The sequence below is a fragment of the Cavia porcellus genome, unplaced genomic scaffold (genome assembly GCF_034190915.1).
Source record: "Cavia porcellus strain 051 isolate PalLab524CR breed Dunkin Hartley unplaced genomic scaffold, mCavPor4.1 scaffold_10, whole genome shotgun sequence".
Classification (NCBI taxonomy): Eukaryota; Metazoa; Chordata; class Mammalia; order Rodentia; family Caviidae; genus Cavia; species Cavia porcellus.
Window position 1 is genome coordinate 61,197,593 of NW_026947493.1, and position 18,431 is coordinate 61,216,023.

The following is an 18,431-nucleotide window of genomic DNA, read 5'->3' on the forward strand; positions in this document are numbered from 1 at the left end:
ACAAACTTGTATATGATAACTTTATTTTCAATTCAGAAGTTTTCTTCTGTCAAAATTACCTATATAAATTTTAATTAATGGGGTTTAAATTATAGTTTACCCAGAGAAAAATTGATTTGCTGGTAAGTGCTTGGATTAAAAAACACATAAGTTTTTAATGAAAATAAATTACTTAATATTAAAAGAAAATATAGAAGGTAAAAGAAAACAGAATAGTTACCCAAAATTTCTAATTTATTTTTAATTGAATATACAGTATTTAGAAAATTGAACTTGAGACCCAAATTATAAATCTTAGGTAGTTTAAAAATTTAAGCAAACCCAGTATTGAAAGTTTGAATTTTTAAAAATGGTAAATTAGTGTATTTTAAAAAAAAATTTTTTTTGATACAAGGGCTAGAACTATCACAACTGTCACTGCTTGCAAGGCAGGTGTTTATGCTGCTGAGCTAAACCCCTGGCCCAAAAAAGGTAAATTAAAGAGTGATCATTTTACAAATTTTTAACTTTATAAATCCTTTATAGTGCACAAACTTTTCTGTGATTTACATAATCTTTCAATATTCTGACCTTTTAGGAAAGTGTTTCAGGAATAAAGGGAACCATGAAATTTAAAATTAGTCTTAAAATTTATGAATTAAAAAAATTAACCCCCAGATTTCCCAGGATACTTTCTTATTTATTGAAAAATCATTTCCTCTGTGAGCCTGTTCTCCCAAATTTGGATTGATGGTCTATTTTTTATCTGGAATTTCAGTATTTTGGTCAAAAGATAGAAAATGTGGTGCTAAATATGTTTTCATTACATTTTAATGAAAATCTCCCCCCCAACTCTTTGATTTACTTAGGGTACCAAAGACTCTCAATGTAACCATTATCTTTGAAGTGTGTGTTGAAGGACTGTATTTCAGGTGAAAATTGCTATGTGTATGGAATTTTACTGCAAATTATAGACGGGTTATTTTTATACATTTATAAGATTTACTAATACCTAGTAGCTTTAGAATAAAAAATAGCACGTTGACCATGTCATTTTGTATAAAGAGGTATTTGCTTGACATGTAAGAGATGGATCAGTATTCTCTGTGTTTGGATCAAGGCATATTTTCCCATTTCTCTCTGTCTGCCCCTCTGACCTCCCCCACCCAAGGAAAAAAAAGAAAAAAGAAAGGAAAAGAGAAATCATTTTTCAGGTCTGTAACATTATGTAGCATTATAATTATATATATTACTGCCTAAGAAAGCGGTAATTTGTCGTTTTCCCATGTCTGCAAACACTGGGACAATTGCCATAATACACTTGAGAGCAGAGCTCTTCATCTCTGGCCACTGGTGTCTAGTTGCATTTATGGATTGGATCCATGGAAACTCAGTGTTGCATGCACTTTTGTTTGTTTTTGTTTTTAAACATGGAGAGAATCTAGAGTTTTCTTGATCTCTTTAAAGGAGTCAAATAATATTTAAGAGACTGTTAATGACTACTTCTTATAACAAAGATGAGCAGCATCATGGGTATCTACTGGTAATTCAAGCTTCAGTATGAGTATTACATTTCGATTATTACTTTTCTGCTAGTAACAGTTAAATGACTAATTGTTTTGTAATAGTTCCTTTGTTCCATTTTAATAAGAATTTTTTGTTTACCATCATAACATTTGGATTATATTAACTCTAAACTGATCCTAGGATCATAGTTAAGTGTTCCAGGGTCATTTCATGCCACTTTAAAATGACATTCTCTCTATTATTATAAGTCTAAACTTTTTAAGAATTAATGGCAGCCTAATTTGATATGTAAATAAATCATTGATTATATAATAATTCCTTAAGAATTTGATGATGATGAAAAACGATTTACTATCTTTTCTTGGATTCAAAAGAGAACAACAACTTTTTTATTTTAGAAAACAAAACAGAAAAAAGGATAGAAATTATACAGAATTTCAAAAAAATAGGAAATTAACACTAGTTAATATATTGCATATTGCTATCTTAGAAGTAGTTTTTGAGGTTATAAGAGTTAGGCATAAAAATGATCAAACAATGTAAGCACAAACTATTGTTTCTGATGAACTAACAGAGCTTAGTAGTATAGTTATCTATCTTGTATACACACACACACACGTACATACATTTTTTTCCCATCTTCCTTTTCTCCTTTCCCCTATGCCGGTTGTTCTTTCCTTTTGAGCATTTTCTTTCCCTTTCATTATCACAATATCTGTTGTATGTTTTGGATCTTACTACTCATTCAATTTTTTTATACCCCAGGGAGACAATATATTCACAAATGTGAGTCTGACTTATTTCACTTATGAATAGGGTCTCAAGTTGCCTCCATTTACGTATAAAAGCCTCAAGATTATCCTTCTTTATAGCTGAGTAATATTCCCTTGTATGAAAATACCACATCTTTATATCCATTCTATCGTTGTTAGGCATTTTGTTGTTTCTTAGATTTAGCTATCACAAATTGTACTGCTATAAACATGGGTGCACATATATCACCGTAACATGACATTTTCAACTTTTCTGGGAAAATACCTAGAAGGGGAATAGCTGGGTTGAATGGAACTTCCAATCCTAGTTTTTTGAGGAATCTCCACACTGATTACCACGGTGGCTGCACCAGCCTACACTCTCACCAAGAATGGAGGAGCATTCCTTTTCCCCCACAGCCCCGCCAACACTTGTTATCAGTTGATTTCTTGATGACAGCCATTCTATCTAGAGTGACATGGAATCTCAATGTTATTTTAATTTGCACTTCTTGAATGACAAGTGATGTTGAACTTTTATTCATGGTAAATACACCAATTTGCATTTCTTCATCTGAGAAGTGCATGTTCATCTCAGATGCCCATCTTTAGGTTGGGTCTTTGAATTATGGGAGCCTTATTTTTTCAGTCCTTTATATGTGAAAACCACAACTTTAAAAACTCAAGAGGAGTTCAAACCAATGCATTTCCATCAACCAGAGTTGGGTAGGGTTGTCTTTTTATCCACTTGGCATGTTATTTGTGAGACAGATGGTCACCATGTTTGCATCATCCTGATGAAAGAGGAATCAAAGGCACAAGGCACGTCTTGCTATGGCACCTGAGTGAAGCTTTTTCAACTGCACATTGCACTGCTTTCCAGGTTCACAAACGGATGGCAGTGTTTTCTCTTTTATAGCTGCCAAATGAGTAGTCTAAGTCTTTCTGCCAATCATTCTTTTCACATTTTATATAGCAATTGTCAGGTCTCGTCAGTGTCCTTGGACAGATTTTGCCCTGGAATGTGTGGCTGTGGGACATCATGAAATCTGGATCCAGTGTGCTGCTGTGGTTGCTTTCAGTACATGTGGAAGAAGGAAAGGACTGAGTTTGCCTCCATACACCTGGTTGAGTCTGTTTCCAGTCTGGCGGTGCATCACACTGGGCTGTGTAACATACTTCATATCTGCGTGGCTGTCTTGCAGCCATTCATCATGGAAGGCCACGACAGGTGTGGCGCATCCATTTCCCTCTTCAAGAGGAAGCATGTTAACCTTTTGCATTTTTTCAGTGGCCTTAAATCAATACTGGAAAAAGAGGAATTCAAATAAAGAAATTGCTTTTCAATAAGGTTGTGAATTACAAACATATTGAATTGGTTTGTTTTTGTTATTTTTTGTTTTTTTTTCATGAGTATAAAACAGAGAAGACTTGAAAATACTTTCGTTGGTCGGAATTGCTGTGGGATGTGGTCACATGATTGAATTTCTAATTCCTTAAATCATCAAATGTATTGTGGATTCTTTTCTCAAAAATAAATCTACTTTCATTAAGAACCAACAGTACATTCTATTATACCTGATAATACAGGCAACTCAATTTAAAAATAGCAAGAGGCACAATGGTAACCACTTTTGATCACCTGGTATTCTATTTTTGCATCGTGTACTATGTCCATTCTTCTGTTCTGATTCTGTTTTGCTTAGTCACATTTGGTTTTATTCTCTTAAAAAAAAAAAAAAAGCAATAAGAACTGTGGGAGTAATAAAAACCCCCAAAGTGTAATTTTATTGTAAAAAAGAGAGGAAAGGAAAGTGGACTAAGGGATATAACCGCAGGTATGTTTGAGTGTGTAGGGTGGAAAACCATATTACTGAGCTTTTGTTGGATCATTTAATGGAACTGTCTCCAATATCACTGTATGAATGTCCACTTTATATGTTTTAATTTTATAATTTGGACAACTGTTTCTAAGAAGACAATATGTAACCTATTAACTAGTGATTTCTTATGGTATATTCTTTTCTTGAAATTCTGTATTATTTGTACCCTTTTACTGCTTTGTTTTTTAATGTCCTTTCTTTTTTCTCTTTAAATAAAAAAAATAAAAAAAAAGAACCAACAGTACATGATTAACTAGATGTTGGATGAGTTAATAGAGACTAGGTCAGTATGTTTTTTACTATATTTGTGATACTATTATTATTTTTATTAATAAATGTGCATTGATGTTAATGTAATGAAAATCATAGTTTTAGGAAACATGTAATTCATAATTATGGCATCAAGATTATATGTTTGATTCAGCTATTTTAGTTGTTAGAATATACAACGTACTTAGAATAATTTTAATTTTAAAGTCACCAAGAAACAAGCCCTCCCTGTGAACCAGCGCCATACATGGGCTGCCAATGACAGGGGGACAGCCAGACCCCAGCCTATCCCCTTGAGTCAGTGCCAATCGTGGACTGCAGGGAAACAGAACAAGAAGTCACCAACAATCAAGCCCCCCCTGCAAACTGGCACCATGCATGGGCCACCAGGGGGATAACCACACCCCAGCCTTTCCCTTGAGACAGTGCCGTTCGCAGACTGCAGAGAGAGACCAAGTCACCAAGAAGCAAGCCTTCCCTGAGAATCAGTGCCATGCACAGGTCATGGGAGTGGGGGAGAGACAGATTCCAGCCTCTTCTGGCCCTGGGCTGGGAAACAAGAAGAGCGCCCCCTGCCCCAGAAGCAACCAGATGAGCCACAGAAACACAGGCTGTAATGACAGCTATTGAGGTGAGATGCAATTTGATGCTTGTAGTGTTTGGTGTTTCACTGACCTGGCAGATCTAGGGCTGGTGGTCTGATCATCTATTCAGAGGATAACAGTAGCAGTGTGGCACCTATGGGGGATCACATTCTGAAGGTGGTAGGCAATGTTGATTCCCTATTGCCTTGTTTTGAAGTCCTGTATCATTTTCATTGTTTTGTTTGGTAGAGTTTTATTCTGTTTTGTTTTGTTTGATTTCGCTATATCCGATGGCAAAGGCAGTTATTTCAAAGATAGCGAGATTTATTATGGTAGCCGTTTTATATTTACTATTGTCTTGTTTTGAAGTCCTTTAATTCACTCATTGTTTTGTTTTTGTTGGTTCTAATCTGTTCTGTTTTGATTTTTACTATGTCTGAAGGTATCAGAAGCTATTTTGAATACAATAAGAGGTATTATAGTAGCCATTGTTGATTTGATATTGTTTTTAAGTCCTGTGTTACCTACATTTTGATTGGCTTTTTTCTGTTTTATTTTGCTTGGTTTTATTCTCTTTAAAAAATAAAAAAATAATTTTAATGCTTTGATCATAGGGTAATGTACATTTGTAGATTGCCAAATGACATGGATGTAATAAATGAGCATGATAGCAGTTCATATAAAGTGGAAACTGAAAGGATGATCTAACATGTTATTCACAAGAAAAGAAAAATGCCATTCTTTATATTAAGAAATGTGTGCATTCTAGTAGAATATCCAGGGAGAAACAGAGTAGATGAAAGTTCAGGGAACTGTCCCCCATGAGGATTTAAGTTCTTTACCTAACCTATTGAAGATGTGGTGAATGCCTAAGAGTTTTCTCAAGATTCTTGTGGAGAATGTTATGGAGAAAAGAAAGTAGATTTACATTTTGTATTGATGAGGGCAGTGGAAGGTAAATTCCTATCAATGGAATTTACAAAATGAACCAACCAACCCCTAGAACATTCCAGCATCTTGTCTAATAGTGAAACACATTGCTTTGTGAGGCAGTGAAGGCCCTGTTGGCTAGAGGTGTTCAGAAAGCCCAGAGCCCTGCGGAAGGAGATGGGTTGAGGTCGGGGCTAAGATGTCCTCGATTTAGCCTAAAAGTGCTAACTCCTGAAGGGAAATTTAGAAAGATCTCTGACTTTAGGGTACCTCATGTCAAATGGAACAAACAAAAGGGAGTGTGGCTGCATCAGAGATAATTTTGGAAACTGTGTCGGGCCTAAGAGGGTCTTGTCCTCTATCAACGTCACGCCTGGTTTCAGGGACATTTTCACTGAAATCAGTTCACAAAGAAAACGCATTTTGTGTACAGATATCAAGGAACATGGTGAGTTACTAGTGCTGGATGCTGAATAAAAAGATTTAATCCTTACATTACTTATTCTCTGGGTGACTTCGGGTAAATCATTTTTCTATAACAGTTTCCTCATCCATAAAATGAGAAAAACTTTTGTCAGAAGGATTTCCGTGAGGATTAGATAAAGATTCCATTTGGGAAAAAATGTAAATACAAAGTGTTCCACCAGGCAGACTGACACATTTGCTTTCTTAAAAAGGAAATATTAACCCTTTCAGGTCTGGGTAACACTATTATATATGAATATTACAAGAGCTTCTATTTACTTAAGAGTGAAGTCCCAGGGACCAGGAAAATATAATGTAATTTCCCACAAATCAACTGTATTCTTGAGCAGAAAGAGAGCTAAAAGCACAGTGCTTAATTGGATTATGCAAATATATTTAATTATACAAACTACAAAAAGTAGCATTTAGAAAAATATGTCCTATCAATGTTGGTGAGAATCTCTTACATTTATAGTTTATAAAACAGGCCATAAGAGGAATTTTATGTCATAGCCTGATCTTCCATTAGATATTTAAAACAGCGTATGTTTTCTATGTTTAACCCTTCCTTTCAGCTGTCACTTCTGTCCTTTCAGTGAGGCAGCTCTCTCTATTTTGTATGCGAGAATGGAACTGACAGTGCACACAGCTGGATGCACGGCCTAAAGAGTCGGTTCTGTCCACAGCTGGCTAGGAGTCCTGTCGGTAGTAGATATGAAGGGGTCTGCCCCACAGGAGCAGTGGCTGTCACTTCAATCCATTAGACTACTCTTTCTAAAATTTGAACTGACAAATGAATGGATGGGAGCGAGAGCGGTACTGAACAGAGGTACAGAAAAACACTTTACGGGAAGTGAAGCCATGTTCACTGTGGGGGAGGAGAAGAAAATACAATTGGATCTTAGGATGATGTCTGTTCCTTGAATGTCTTTTCTGTTCCAGTTAGGTACAAGTTTTCCACAGCTGGTTCCTGCCATTGGAGATGTCCTGATTATGTCTTTGTCCCTTACCTAACTGGCATGATTAGGAATTTTTGTCATTTCCCACTAGAGAGTAACTTCATATTTATCTTTGTCTTAGACTAAATTTTCACAATAGTCATATGTCACATTTACTCTTTTTAAAAATTCTTTTGTTTTTTCACTGTATCAGATACTGAATATCATTTTAAAGTATATTTCTTATTAAAACAAGCTATACATCTAATTGTTCAATCTTTGAGACTTCTATTTGGATGAAGCAGAGAAATAGATCAATAGAGTTGAGCAGATGTTTCATACTTAAAAATATGTTCCCACTTTACCCTTCAGCTGACAAATAGGACTGATAGTTATAGGGAACTATGAAACTGGCTTTTGTCAAGACAAACTGTACTTTTGAATATGAATAATGAAAGTGGTTAGAAAACTATATAAAAGTATCATTTATTAAGCATGAAAACAAAATACTGGAGCTGGGTATGGCACACCTGCCTGTTATCCCAGCACTCTGGGAGGCTGAGGCAGGAGAACCACAAATTCAAGTCACATTTGAGTGATTTAGCAAGACCTTTCTGCAAAATTTTTAAAAATAAATGAAAAAGGGTTTGGGGGGGTTAGCTCAGATGCACAATGTCACAAAAGATAAGTAACATAAAATACTTAAGTATAAAGTTAACAAAAAATATGAAATCTACATTCTGAAAACTACTAAGAAAATTTTAAAGACAAATTTGGCGACATACTATGTTAATGAATTTGATTAAAGTGCTAAGATGTCAGTTCTCTTTAAAATGACAAATAGATTCAAATCAACCCAAATAAATGTTCCGATAAAATTTTTTAGTTACTGAGAAGCTGATTTATGTATTAAATGTATGCACAAAGGATCTAGAATAATCAAAACAACTGGGAAAAATGAAAAAGAGTTTTAGAGAAATCATTTCCTAATTTCAAGGATTACTAGAAAGCTATAACCAAAAAGATGTTGTGTGGCACTGAGGAGAAACAGATAATCAGATAAATGGAACTTTACAGACTGACCAAAAACATACAATCATACATGCAGCTAATTGATTTCTGTCAAATGTACCTACACAGTTCAGTGAAGGAAATTATAATCATTTCAACTAAAGGCACTAGAAAAACCTGAGCATCAATTTTTAAAGATTAAAATTAAAAGAATGAAATGTCCCTTATTTTATATCACTACACAAATATTAACTCACAAGAGAGTATAGTTTTAAATGCAATAAGTAAAATTATAAAAAAAATTTGGAATGCACAAGGGAGAAATTATTGGTGACTTCAGGTTAAGGCATAAAAAAGTTTACAAAAATTTAATAAATTGGCCAGGGGTTTAGCTCAGTGGTGTGAGCACTTGCCTGTCAAGTGCAAAGTCATGAGTTTGATCCCCAGTACCAAGAAACCAAACCAAACCAAACCAAATCAAAGAAAACCTGGCTGTTGTAGGACCTCTCATGCATGCCAATCATGACTAGTTGGTCTACTAGAGGGAAGTGTTTACTCATTCTTGTAAATTAAATTTCAGTGAGGTCTGTTTATTTTTCCTTTCCACATAAGACAAATTCAATTGTATCTGGTAGTTGTTACTGCCACAGATGGAAGATTGGTTTTCTACTTAAGCAAGCCAGAATTTCTCTATTTATTTTCTGTCTTCCTTTTTTTTTTTTTTTTTTCCTAAATGCAGGGCCAATTTTTTAGAGTACCTTTACCTCTAGATGAGTTTCTAGATTGCTGCTTAAACTAGGGGTTGGCCAAGGCATAAGGTCAGTTTGGACTGATGAGCAGGAGCTGGAGGAAGCCTACGATGCCTCTGCAGACAGGAAACAGAATGAAAGGTCCTGGCTCTGGAGAGCTCTTTGGCACAAGGAGTCCAGCGAAGCCACCCAACTTGTAGTCTTTGTAGCACAATGTCTTAGGTGAACATCAAGAGTGAAGAGAAAGGGGAGAGTAAGATGATAACTGAAAACAATGACAGAATTAGAATTCTGTCTAGGAATGTCCGTGGTCATGGAACACAAAGATCTGCAGTGTGGTTTGCTGGAGGTCACAAAATAATCTTGTGGACTAAATTGGTCAAGAAATAATTTTCTTAGTTATTTAAATGAGGGAATGGACATTAAAAATTAACATTAAAAATTTTGAATGAAAATTTGTGTGGGTCATCCTTGTACACAATCTAGCAGCTCTTGAGCCTCATCCTTAACAACAGTGATTGGTAAGCCAAGCTCTTCTAGCCTCTTCAGTTAAGTATATATGATACTTGTTTATGTAATTTATCTGCCTTTTATTGAGTTAGAATTTGCAAACCTCAGTACTAACTACTTTATGTTATGTATGTTACCTGATTTAATTTTCATTAACAACCTATTCTTATTTTATGCATGAGTAAATTATGACTCAGAGATATTAAATATGATACAAAACTACAAAGTAGCAGAGTTATGATTTGTATTCAGGCATATCAAACTCTCATAAGGGCTGTTTCACAAGGAATCTTTGATTATATTGAAGGTGGCCAGATAATCCAGGACAGTTTCCCCACCTCACTATCCTCAAAAACATAAAGTACTATTTCCATATACAGTAGCAATGCATTTAGGGTTTATAATACGGTCTTTGGGTGGGAATTATTCAGCTATCACATCATGTTTGTTATAAGCCTTCAACTTTGACCCATTTTCAACAAATAAGGTCAGTTTAAAGCATTATAAACCTTTATTGTATAAGTCATTTACATTTCCTTTACTGCTAACAAATATTTAAGAAGCAGCTAATATATTAGTGAAGAAGAAGCCTGACAATTGTAATCAAAGGAGGACATTAGTAAGTTATCTTTATTTGAATCCCAAATGTGTTGCCTTCTTCATTTCCATGGTAGATATAAATTAAACCATGCTCTGAAGAAGATAAGAGTTCTATAATCAGAAATCAACATCTGCAGATTTTGTGACATTGCACCTGCATGATTTGAAGTGAAGAACATAAAAATATCAAGCATCTATCAGAGGCTATCTTTAAACACTAATAATTTTGCTTTTTCAAGGCAAAATATCTTAAATTTATTTCTATTAAAGTCTTTGAGGATATGCTAACTCTGCAGATTTAAAGAAACTGTTTTTTCTTTCCTACTCAAATAGCTCCTCTGTTCAATGGAACTTCCACAAAAGTTTGCATTACTAGCTATGAAGAATTTCAGCTTAGAAACACACTTTGAAAAGTGTAACAGAGATGAGAATAAACTTGTCATCTCAAAGTTGTGACCCTTAGTTTTACTCCATTATGGTTGGATTTTTCTGTGGGAAGAACTGTAGATTTGAAGTCATCACTATTATCAGATAGCTCATAGTAAAACAGAACTGTAGTTTGAGTTATCTCAAGGATTTTGTGGGTTTGTTTTCCATGACTTCTGGCTCATCTGTATTTTTTTCTTTCTCAGTACGTCTATTTGTTAATCATATTTCAATGCATATAAAGAAGATTGTTTTATGATCTACAGAAGGTTTTCTTTTCTTTAAAAATATAAAGACTGAATAATGAGCTTCAATTATTGATTAATAAAGAACAAGTCCACACTTTTTACAGAATCCTTTTAGTATATGATTTTTATTATTGGTTGAAGTTATTCATGGAAATTTTTTTATCAGAAGTGGAGCTTTGTGATTATTAAGTGCTTTTCTTTCTCATGCACACACCATATTAAATGTTTTAAATCAGATAATCCAACAATTGAGTGGCCATATTTTAGTCATAATTTAGGAAGTGATTTTTATATTACCCTCCCACTGAAAAGCTTATTGCAGTATATTTCCTCCCCCATCTTTATGTCATGTAACTGAATGCTAACTATCACTGAGTAGATATGCTTTTCTGCTTTCTTGGCTGAGATAAAAACCAGAAAATATTAGTAATGAAAGGATCCAATCCATATAAAAACAGTAAGTATTCTCTGTATTTTAATCTGAAAAATAAATACCTAGAACTGTTCTTTAACATAAGTAAATAATTAAAGATATTGTTAAAAGTGTGTAGAAAAGTTATAAAGAATAGAACTCCAAGTTAATTTGGTAAAACAATATCTTCTTGGTGTTATTCTCCCAACAGGGCACACCTTGTTTTCCTCCATTTATCTGAGTTCATTGTACATCTCTCTATTAAAATCAATATTTTTTTTCACATTGCTTCTTTTCTCTTAAATAGGGGCAGCCACATAAAATGAGAGTATTGCCATTGCTTTTGATTGTATTGCCTTTGACTGTGTGGGATAATCTATAACAAAAATTTACCTTTATAACCTTTCTTATCATTTATTTCTCTTAGAAATTTTTTAGCTATTCTTTTGTGATACTGGGGAGTAACCCAGGGTACACGTGTCCTACTACGGAGCCTTATACAATCAACTCATGATTCATTTCTTTTTTTGTGATCATGCTTCTAATTCTCTGTATTTTTTACTGAGACATAGGATGCTTTTGGCTAAAGAAAATTGAATTTGTGTCTGAGTTCAAATATTTGTTTTAGTACAAATAAGAAGTCATTAAAATCATTATGTACAGACTTTGTCCAATACATGAAAAGCAAAATATTTGTTCTAGTTTTATGGCAATAATTTTATGCTTCTGTATTTGGAAATGTTAAATTCTATTCTATTGATTTCCCTGTTATTTTTGGGTTTTCTTGTTAGAATGTATGTGGTAGTGGGAAGAAGTTGGAGAGAAGGGCTCGAAGGGGCGCTGGGAATAGATTGCATTAAGTCATTTAAAGGTGGGTGAATAATTTAGAATTTGGAAGGTTTTTGAGCTAAGATGTGAGACAGACTGGCAAAGGGAAAGCCTTATGTGAATAATGTATACTAGTCACTTAGTATTGCTTGGAGAAAAGAAGGCAATTATGTGATAAATATTCCTAAGTGGAAGTGACCACTCAGGGAAACCGGCAGTAGTCTAGGCCTGATTTACTCATAAAGATTTGAATCAGAAAGGCATTTCTGAGATTAAAAAGAAAGGCAATAATTTTGATTGTAATTTTGATTGGAGATTCAGTGACTAATTTCCGGTACAGGACTCCTAGGTAGAGGAATAAAACACGAGCGAGATTTTGAAATTGGGAGATTAAAAAATGATAATATCAAAAATCAAAGTGCATCAGGAAAAATAGCTTATTTGTTGGGGAAGCTAAAGAAACTCAGTTTTAAACGTGCCTTCTTTGGAATTCAGCAGAACATACAAGTGGTTATGGTCAGTGCCTAGTTGGAAAATATTAGACTAGGTCTTGAAACAAATTATTCTGATATGAATTTGGACTCGTCCATGCAGAAAATATTGAGGAGATCTCTTCTGGAGTTCATTTTCTCTAGAGTGTAAGTTCCTCATTAACATAGAGCTGGTATGTATTGTCTGTGGAACAGAACCTGGCACAAAGTAGGTGATTTTAAAAAAAAGAATAACATTTAGTGAATACATGAATGAGTGATTGAGTGAAAAACTATTCATTCTGTAAATATCCAGCTCTTCACTAATCTTCCTCTACCTCTGGGTAATTCACCTAATCAGAGACAAGCATTTCACCAGACAACACAGTGCAGGGAAACACACACTCTGCTTTTGAATTTTATTTTGATACTGATTGGATTCTGACCTTGCCTGTTGGTGTGTGATTCTTCAAACATGTCTTGACTGTTGCTGGTTTCCAGAGATCTCTCTTCCCTTTTGTTTTCTCCCTTTGAGGAACAAAATAGATTTTAGGGGAAGTATTTAAATAAAAATAAATTTGAGTCTAAAATATAACACTGTTTTTTCATTCAATTATCAGCCCGATAATTAACAGCATTTGTTTCTGATGCCTTAAAAATGATGATTCTTGCACTTAAATGGGTGTTCTTGGGCACCGATTATTCAACTTCAACCTTCCCAAGTTCTTGGCAATGAAAACTTCTGTTTTCATTAGTGTCTTTCTGGCTCATTTCCTCCTACTTCCTTGATACAACCTCTTCATTAGTCCCTGTAGAGATTTTTAATAGTAGGATTTTAAATGATGAAGAAAAGGTAGTTTTGTTTCACTATCAAGATCTCCATCTTTTCCTTATTTGTTAGTTTTGCCTCTACGTCTACATTTGTCTGAGCATCAATCTGAGATTTCCTTTTAAATGCAGTTATGTCATGCTGGGGGCAGCCAGTGTGTGCAGGGGATGTTGTTGTAGGGACAGAGGAAACAATGTTAGAAACTAAAAAGACTGCCTCCCAACCTATGTGCAGTCTGGGGGCGGGAGGGGGGAGAGAACAAACACACAAAAACATACCTGCAAGGGAATATAGGCAGTGTCTGTGCAGGATAGAGATGGGCACAAAATGGCGTGATTAATTCTACTGGAGTAGAAGGGCGCTGAAGGGGGCTGTTATAAAGGAAGTGACTCCTGATTTCACAAAGATTGCTTTTGTTTTTGAAGTGAACTTGACGTGGAAAACATTGCAGGCAGATATTTATATTTAGCAAAAGCATGAGGTATGATTGTACATAGGTTGGGGGAGACAACAGTAGAAGTGGTTGGATGGGAAAAGTCTGGATGAGAATATAAAGCTAACAAGTAGGCAGGCTAAGGAGTTGAGGGTCCTTGACTCCACATCATAGCATATGCAGTCATAAAAACATTTTAAACTGAAAAGTAAGTTAATAAGATGAGTGAAGCCTTACTGTTAGGCAGGGCTGCCATTATCATCATGTTTCCAAATAGAAACTGAATGATGAGTTCAATGTGGACAATTTATAAATACTGATAAAGCTGTCTGACTTTAATCTAGTACTTTTGCATCATATGTTAATCATAAGCATTTCTATTACAGTGTTCAAGTGTTGTATGTATTGACTTATGTGAATAGTACTTTTTTGAAGTAAGAGAATATTTTTTGCTAGACTGAGTCTGCAGTTATTGAATTATTGGCTATTGATAGCTAGGGATTACCTATGCTATATTGGTTTGTGACTGAACTTTTTAAATGACTCTTTAAAAACATCATGTAAATCCATTGATTCATTTCTGGATATTCCCTTATTGGACTCAAATCATCTATTTGCCATTCAGAGTTTTATTGTTTAAGTGCCATTTTGACAGGCTATATTTTATGGGAGAAAATAGCATCTTAAATTTCTGTCATTTGTAACAGTATATTAAAGACTGGACAAAAACTATTTTTTGTATCCCTACCTGTGCTTCCAAAGTACAGATGCAAATATGACTGTTAATATTTAATTCAATGTCAGTAGACTTCATCATTAAAGTGCATAAACTTTGCTGTTAGAATGGTGTGAGAAGTATTTAACCATTGCTGTACATGGACTTTGTCTAAGTAATCCATTAATATTACTGCCTCAGAAAGAGAGACAACTATTTCAGAACTTTCTGCTCTATTTGCTTTCTCTCTAATATCCTTTTATCCTGCAGGGAGAATTTCTGGAAATGTTGTTTCAACTAATATTCCTTTGTTCTGAGCTTGGTGATTTGGCTTTCAAGTGCTGGTGTCAGACACAACAGGGATCCAGTGCAGGCTTCTCCATTTGTAGCCGTGTGTAAGCAGCAAATTATAATAGGATCTGTGACTTTTGTGAGGATTATATGTAGCAGTGCTTGGAAAGGGCTTAGTGTATTTCCTGGCACAGAGTCACTGTTTTTAGCTATTAGGTTCTTCACGAGACTAGAATATTAGACATTTATGTGTGTTCTGGAAGAAAACAATGATGGGCAGTGATTATATATTAATATAGTGAATTTCCAAGAGCAAAACAGCAAAACTAGCTGAAGGGGCATACTCAGCTCAATATTTGTGACACACTATGAGCTTTTAAACATATAAATAACTTCCCCGTGTGGAATTATTTGTTGTGACAGTGAGTTAGAAAGAAGTGAAGGCACTCATAAGGTTATGCTAAGCACATCCCTTCAGCTCTCCACTGTAAGGACGGTCACCATGCATCAGAAAGGAAAGGTAGTTTTTCCAGGGGCAATGTTAAGTGATCACAGCGTTGTCCATCCTCTGGGTGCATTTAACCTGAGTCATTAGAGTGCACTATCCTAGTCCCTGAGGTACACTCCTGCTGGTGCTTGACGTCTCTTGTCCAGCTTTTTCAGATGGGAAAATGACTACTGGTCTAGAAACCCGTTGTACTTCTTTTAGGTAATTCTCATGAGTAATCCATGAAAAACATCCTGTAGTCAGTTATTGTTGTAACTTTCACTTTGGGTTTTAGCCTATCATAAAAATATGTTAATATTGATAATAATTGTTAATAATATGTTAATATTGATAATATTGTTAATAATGATAATAATAATTGCCACTTGGAAAGTACTGTCTATTGTTCTGTTGTACTGTCTCTGATTCTGATAACAAGGCTACAAAGCAGTTAATATTTTGTTTCATAAAGAACAGAGGTTTATTCTTTACAGTCTGGAACTGAGTATTCCAAGTGACTGAATCTGGCATCTGCTGACAACCATTTCTACGTACATGATGGTGTCACACCAGTTAATATTATATCCATTTTACAGATGAATAAACTTAGAGCTTGAATAAGGATTTGTATAGGGCTTGATTTCTCCTCCTTGCCAGTTTGGAAATTTTGCATGGAAAATTCCCTCCTGTTGATGGCAGTCCTGTACATCCTGACCCCTAGGATGTGACCACCAAAAATTTCCCCAGATATTGTCAAACGTCCCTAAAATTAAAAAAAAAATTGATTCCTATTGAGAACTTCTGTTTTGGAAAATTTCTTTTTTACATATAGCTTGGTATGACCAAGATACTAGGCACTCTTAATTGAAACTAAGTTACATAGCCAACTTAATGTTTGAGAAATCATTCATTTTGAGTGATGGTAGACATCACAGTAAGCAATGAAAATTCCACCAGCCATTTCCAAATTCTCACATAATCCTTTAAATTGCTATTATTCTTGTTTAAGCAAACATGTACAGACTATGTAAATTACTGAGAATATTTCTGAAAAGGTATACAACCCCGTTAGTACCAGGTAAACTATTGAGAACTCATATGTCACAGAACCAGTCAAATTCTGTTACTAGAGGAGAGATGATGAGAATCAAGACTGATTTAGAAACAGAGAACTCACCTGTTTTGTGAAGGGCTGAGGCTGACTGCTTTGATGTGTGCATTCCTCATTCTCATTGTTCCCTGTTATGGGATTCACCTTGTTGAATTTCATTGTCAGTGATTTAAGCATCTTCTCTGAGGTGATTCAGAAGAACATCTGTTTTTATGACCCTCTGTCTAGAGGTAGAGAAAGGCACTTTGTTTTTCTTTTCATTAGTGGACAAGCCAATTAGTTGTTTAATCAGGATTTTGTTCTGGTTAATTCCTGTAGGCAACTCCCTGGCTAGTTGGAGCTTTGGCTTAAAAGCAGTAACTTACTTTTGCTTGGGTGATTTATATTCTGCTTATGAACATTCAAGTGTTGAAATGCCCTTGTGAATTATTTATAAGTAAAGGATTAAACAAAACTTCATAGTTGTTTAAATGTGACCACATTGCTCATTAGTTTTCCTTTTTTTATAGCAACTAAACAACTATCTAATTTTAAACAAATTAATATATGCAAATGATTAACACTGAAATGTGCATCAGAGTTCCAGTACACAGCAAATGAGTTGCTGTCTCAAAGTGCTTATATCTAGTCTTGAATCATGAGATAACTATTTTTGAACTTCCTTTTTCTATTCTTTTGGTGGTTGATTTCCACAAAACTAGGAAATGTGCTATTCTATGTATTCTTTGTGTATCTCTCTTCTTGTTTCTATTTCTGTCTGTCTTTCTGTCCCACTATCCTCCCTTCCTGCCCTTGTAGATTTGGACCTCAAACCTCTAAGAAGACAGGTACGAAGTCAAGAGTTGTAAAAGAACTTTTCTGTTCTCCTCAAAGTTCAAACTTCCTTGATGTTCTGTGTTATTGGATGTTTCCTCTTGAGTCTACCAAGGACACACTCTTTTAAAAAGTAGACACTATTTTCATTTTTTAATGGGGTCACTTGTCTTGTACAAAACAAAACCTTTAAGCGATGAGAACACCCTCTGTGCTGTGCACACCCAGGAAGCTTGAGTTGCTTCATCAAACACTTCTTGCTTTCTGTAATTCTACCATTTTGAAATTGAGACATTAGCCATACTTTTTTTTTTTTTTTTTTTTATCGGCACCGGGGATTGAACTCACGACTGCCTGCTTACGAGGCAGGTGCTTATGCCACTGAGCTAAATCCCAGTCCCTTAGCCATACATTTTAAAGCTTTACTTGAAATTTTAGCTTTTGTGGGAGAAACTTTAAGTAATCATGAAGAAAGAATCTAATTTTCCAAATTACCAAAATCTTATGTCTCTTAGTGAGTTGTAAAATTTGTTGTAAAATATAAGATTTAAACAGTTTATCTAGAACAAAATTATTGAATAAATAATTTGGTTGACTATGTGGTTTGATTTATAAATTTTGAAAATGCAAATATATTTAACAGTTAAATATTTCTTTTTGTTTTTTTATTATTGGTTTAGAAATAATTTTGAATAGAACATAAATACATTAGGGGTCAATTTAGGAACTTCTCCAATAATTCTGTAAATTGTAGCTGATTACATTTTTAAACTGGTAAACATCAAAGCCAAGTAACGAGACAGGAAACTGTTACAGCAGGTACATGACTCATTCTCTCCTGGTGTGGGACATTTAGTGAAATAAACAACCTCATCAGACCCTCTTATAAATCTGCTCATTATATTTGCCAATTTAAAGAAATCTAGAGAGTCCCTGTATAAAACTGTACTTAGGGGGATACGCTGGTCTGTCTAGAATACTTATTTTCAATAAATCTGGAGTTGATAAACTTAAATAGCAGAGATGATGACAACTGGGAAGGGTGTAATATATAAACTTTGTAAGAGGTACAAAATGGAGATGTCCCCAAGTCCAACCCACCGTCCTTTTGTGAGAAATATTTTCACTTACCATAACTAGGATAAGATGAAATCTGAAGATAGTTTTGAT

At 34.7% G+C, this 18,431-nt stretch overlaps 1 protein-coding gene across 2 annotated transcripts in view; it reads right to left on the bottom strand.

Moving 5' to 3' along the window:
- Cngb3 (cyclic nucleotide gated channel subunit beta 3) overlaps positions 1-16,687 on the bottom strand; it is a 142,211-nt gene extending 125,524 nt beyond the window's left edge. For both annotated transcript variants that reach the window (XM_063257530.1, XM_063257529.1), the window contains exons 1-2: positions 16,515-16,687; positions 13,029-13,110 (exon numbers count right to left, since the gene is read on the bottom strand). In XM_063257530.1, coding sequence (XP_063113600.1) covers positions 13,029-13,110; positions 16,515-16,625 — 193 coding nt within the window. In that variant the 5' untranslated portion in view covers positions 16,626-16,687. The remainder of the gene's footprint in view (positions 1-13,028; positions 13,111-16,514) is intronic.
- Positions 16,688-18,431: the final 1,744 nt, after the last annotated feature.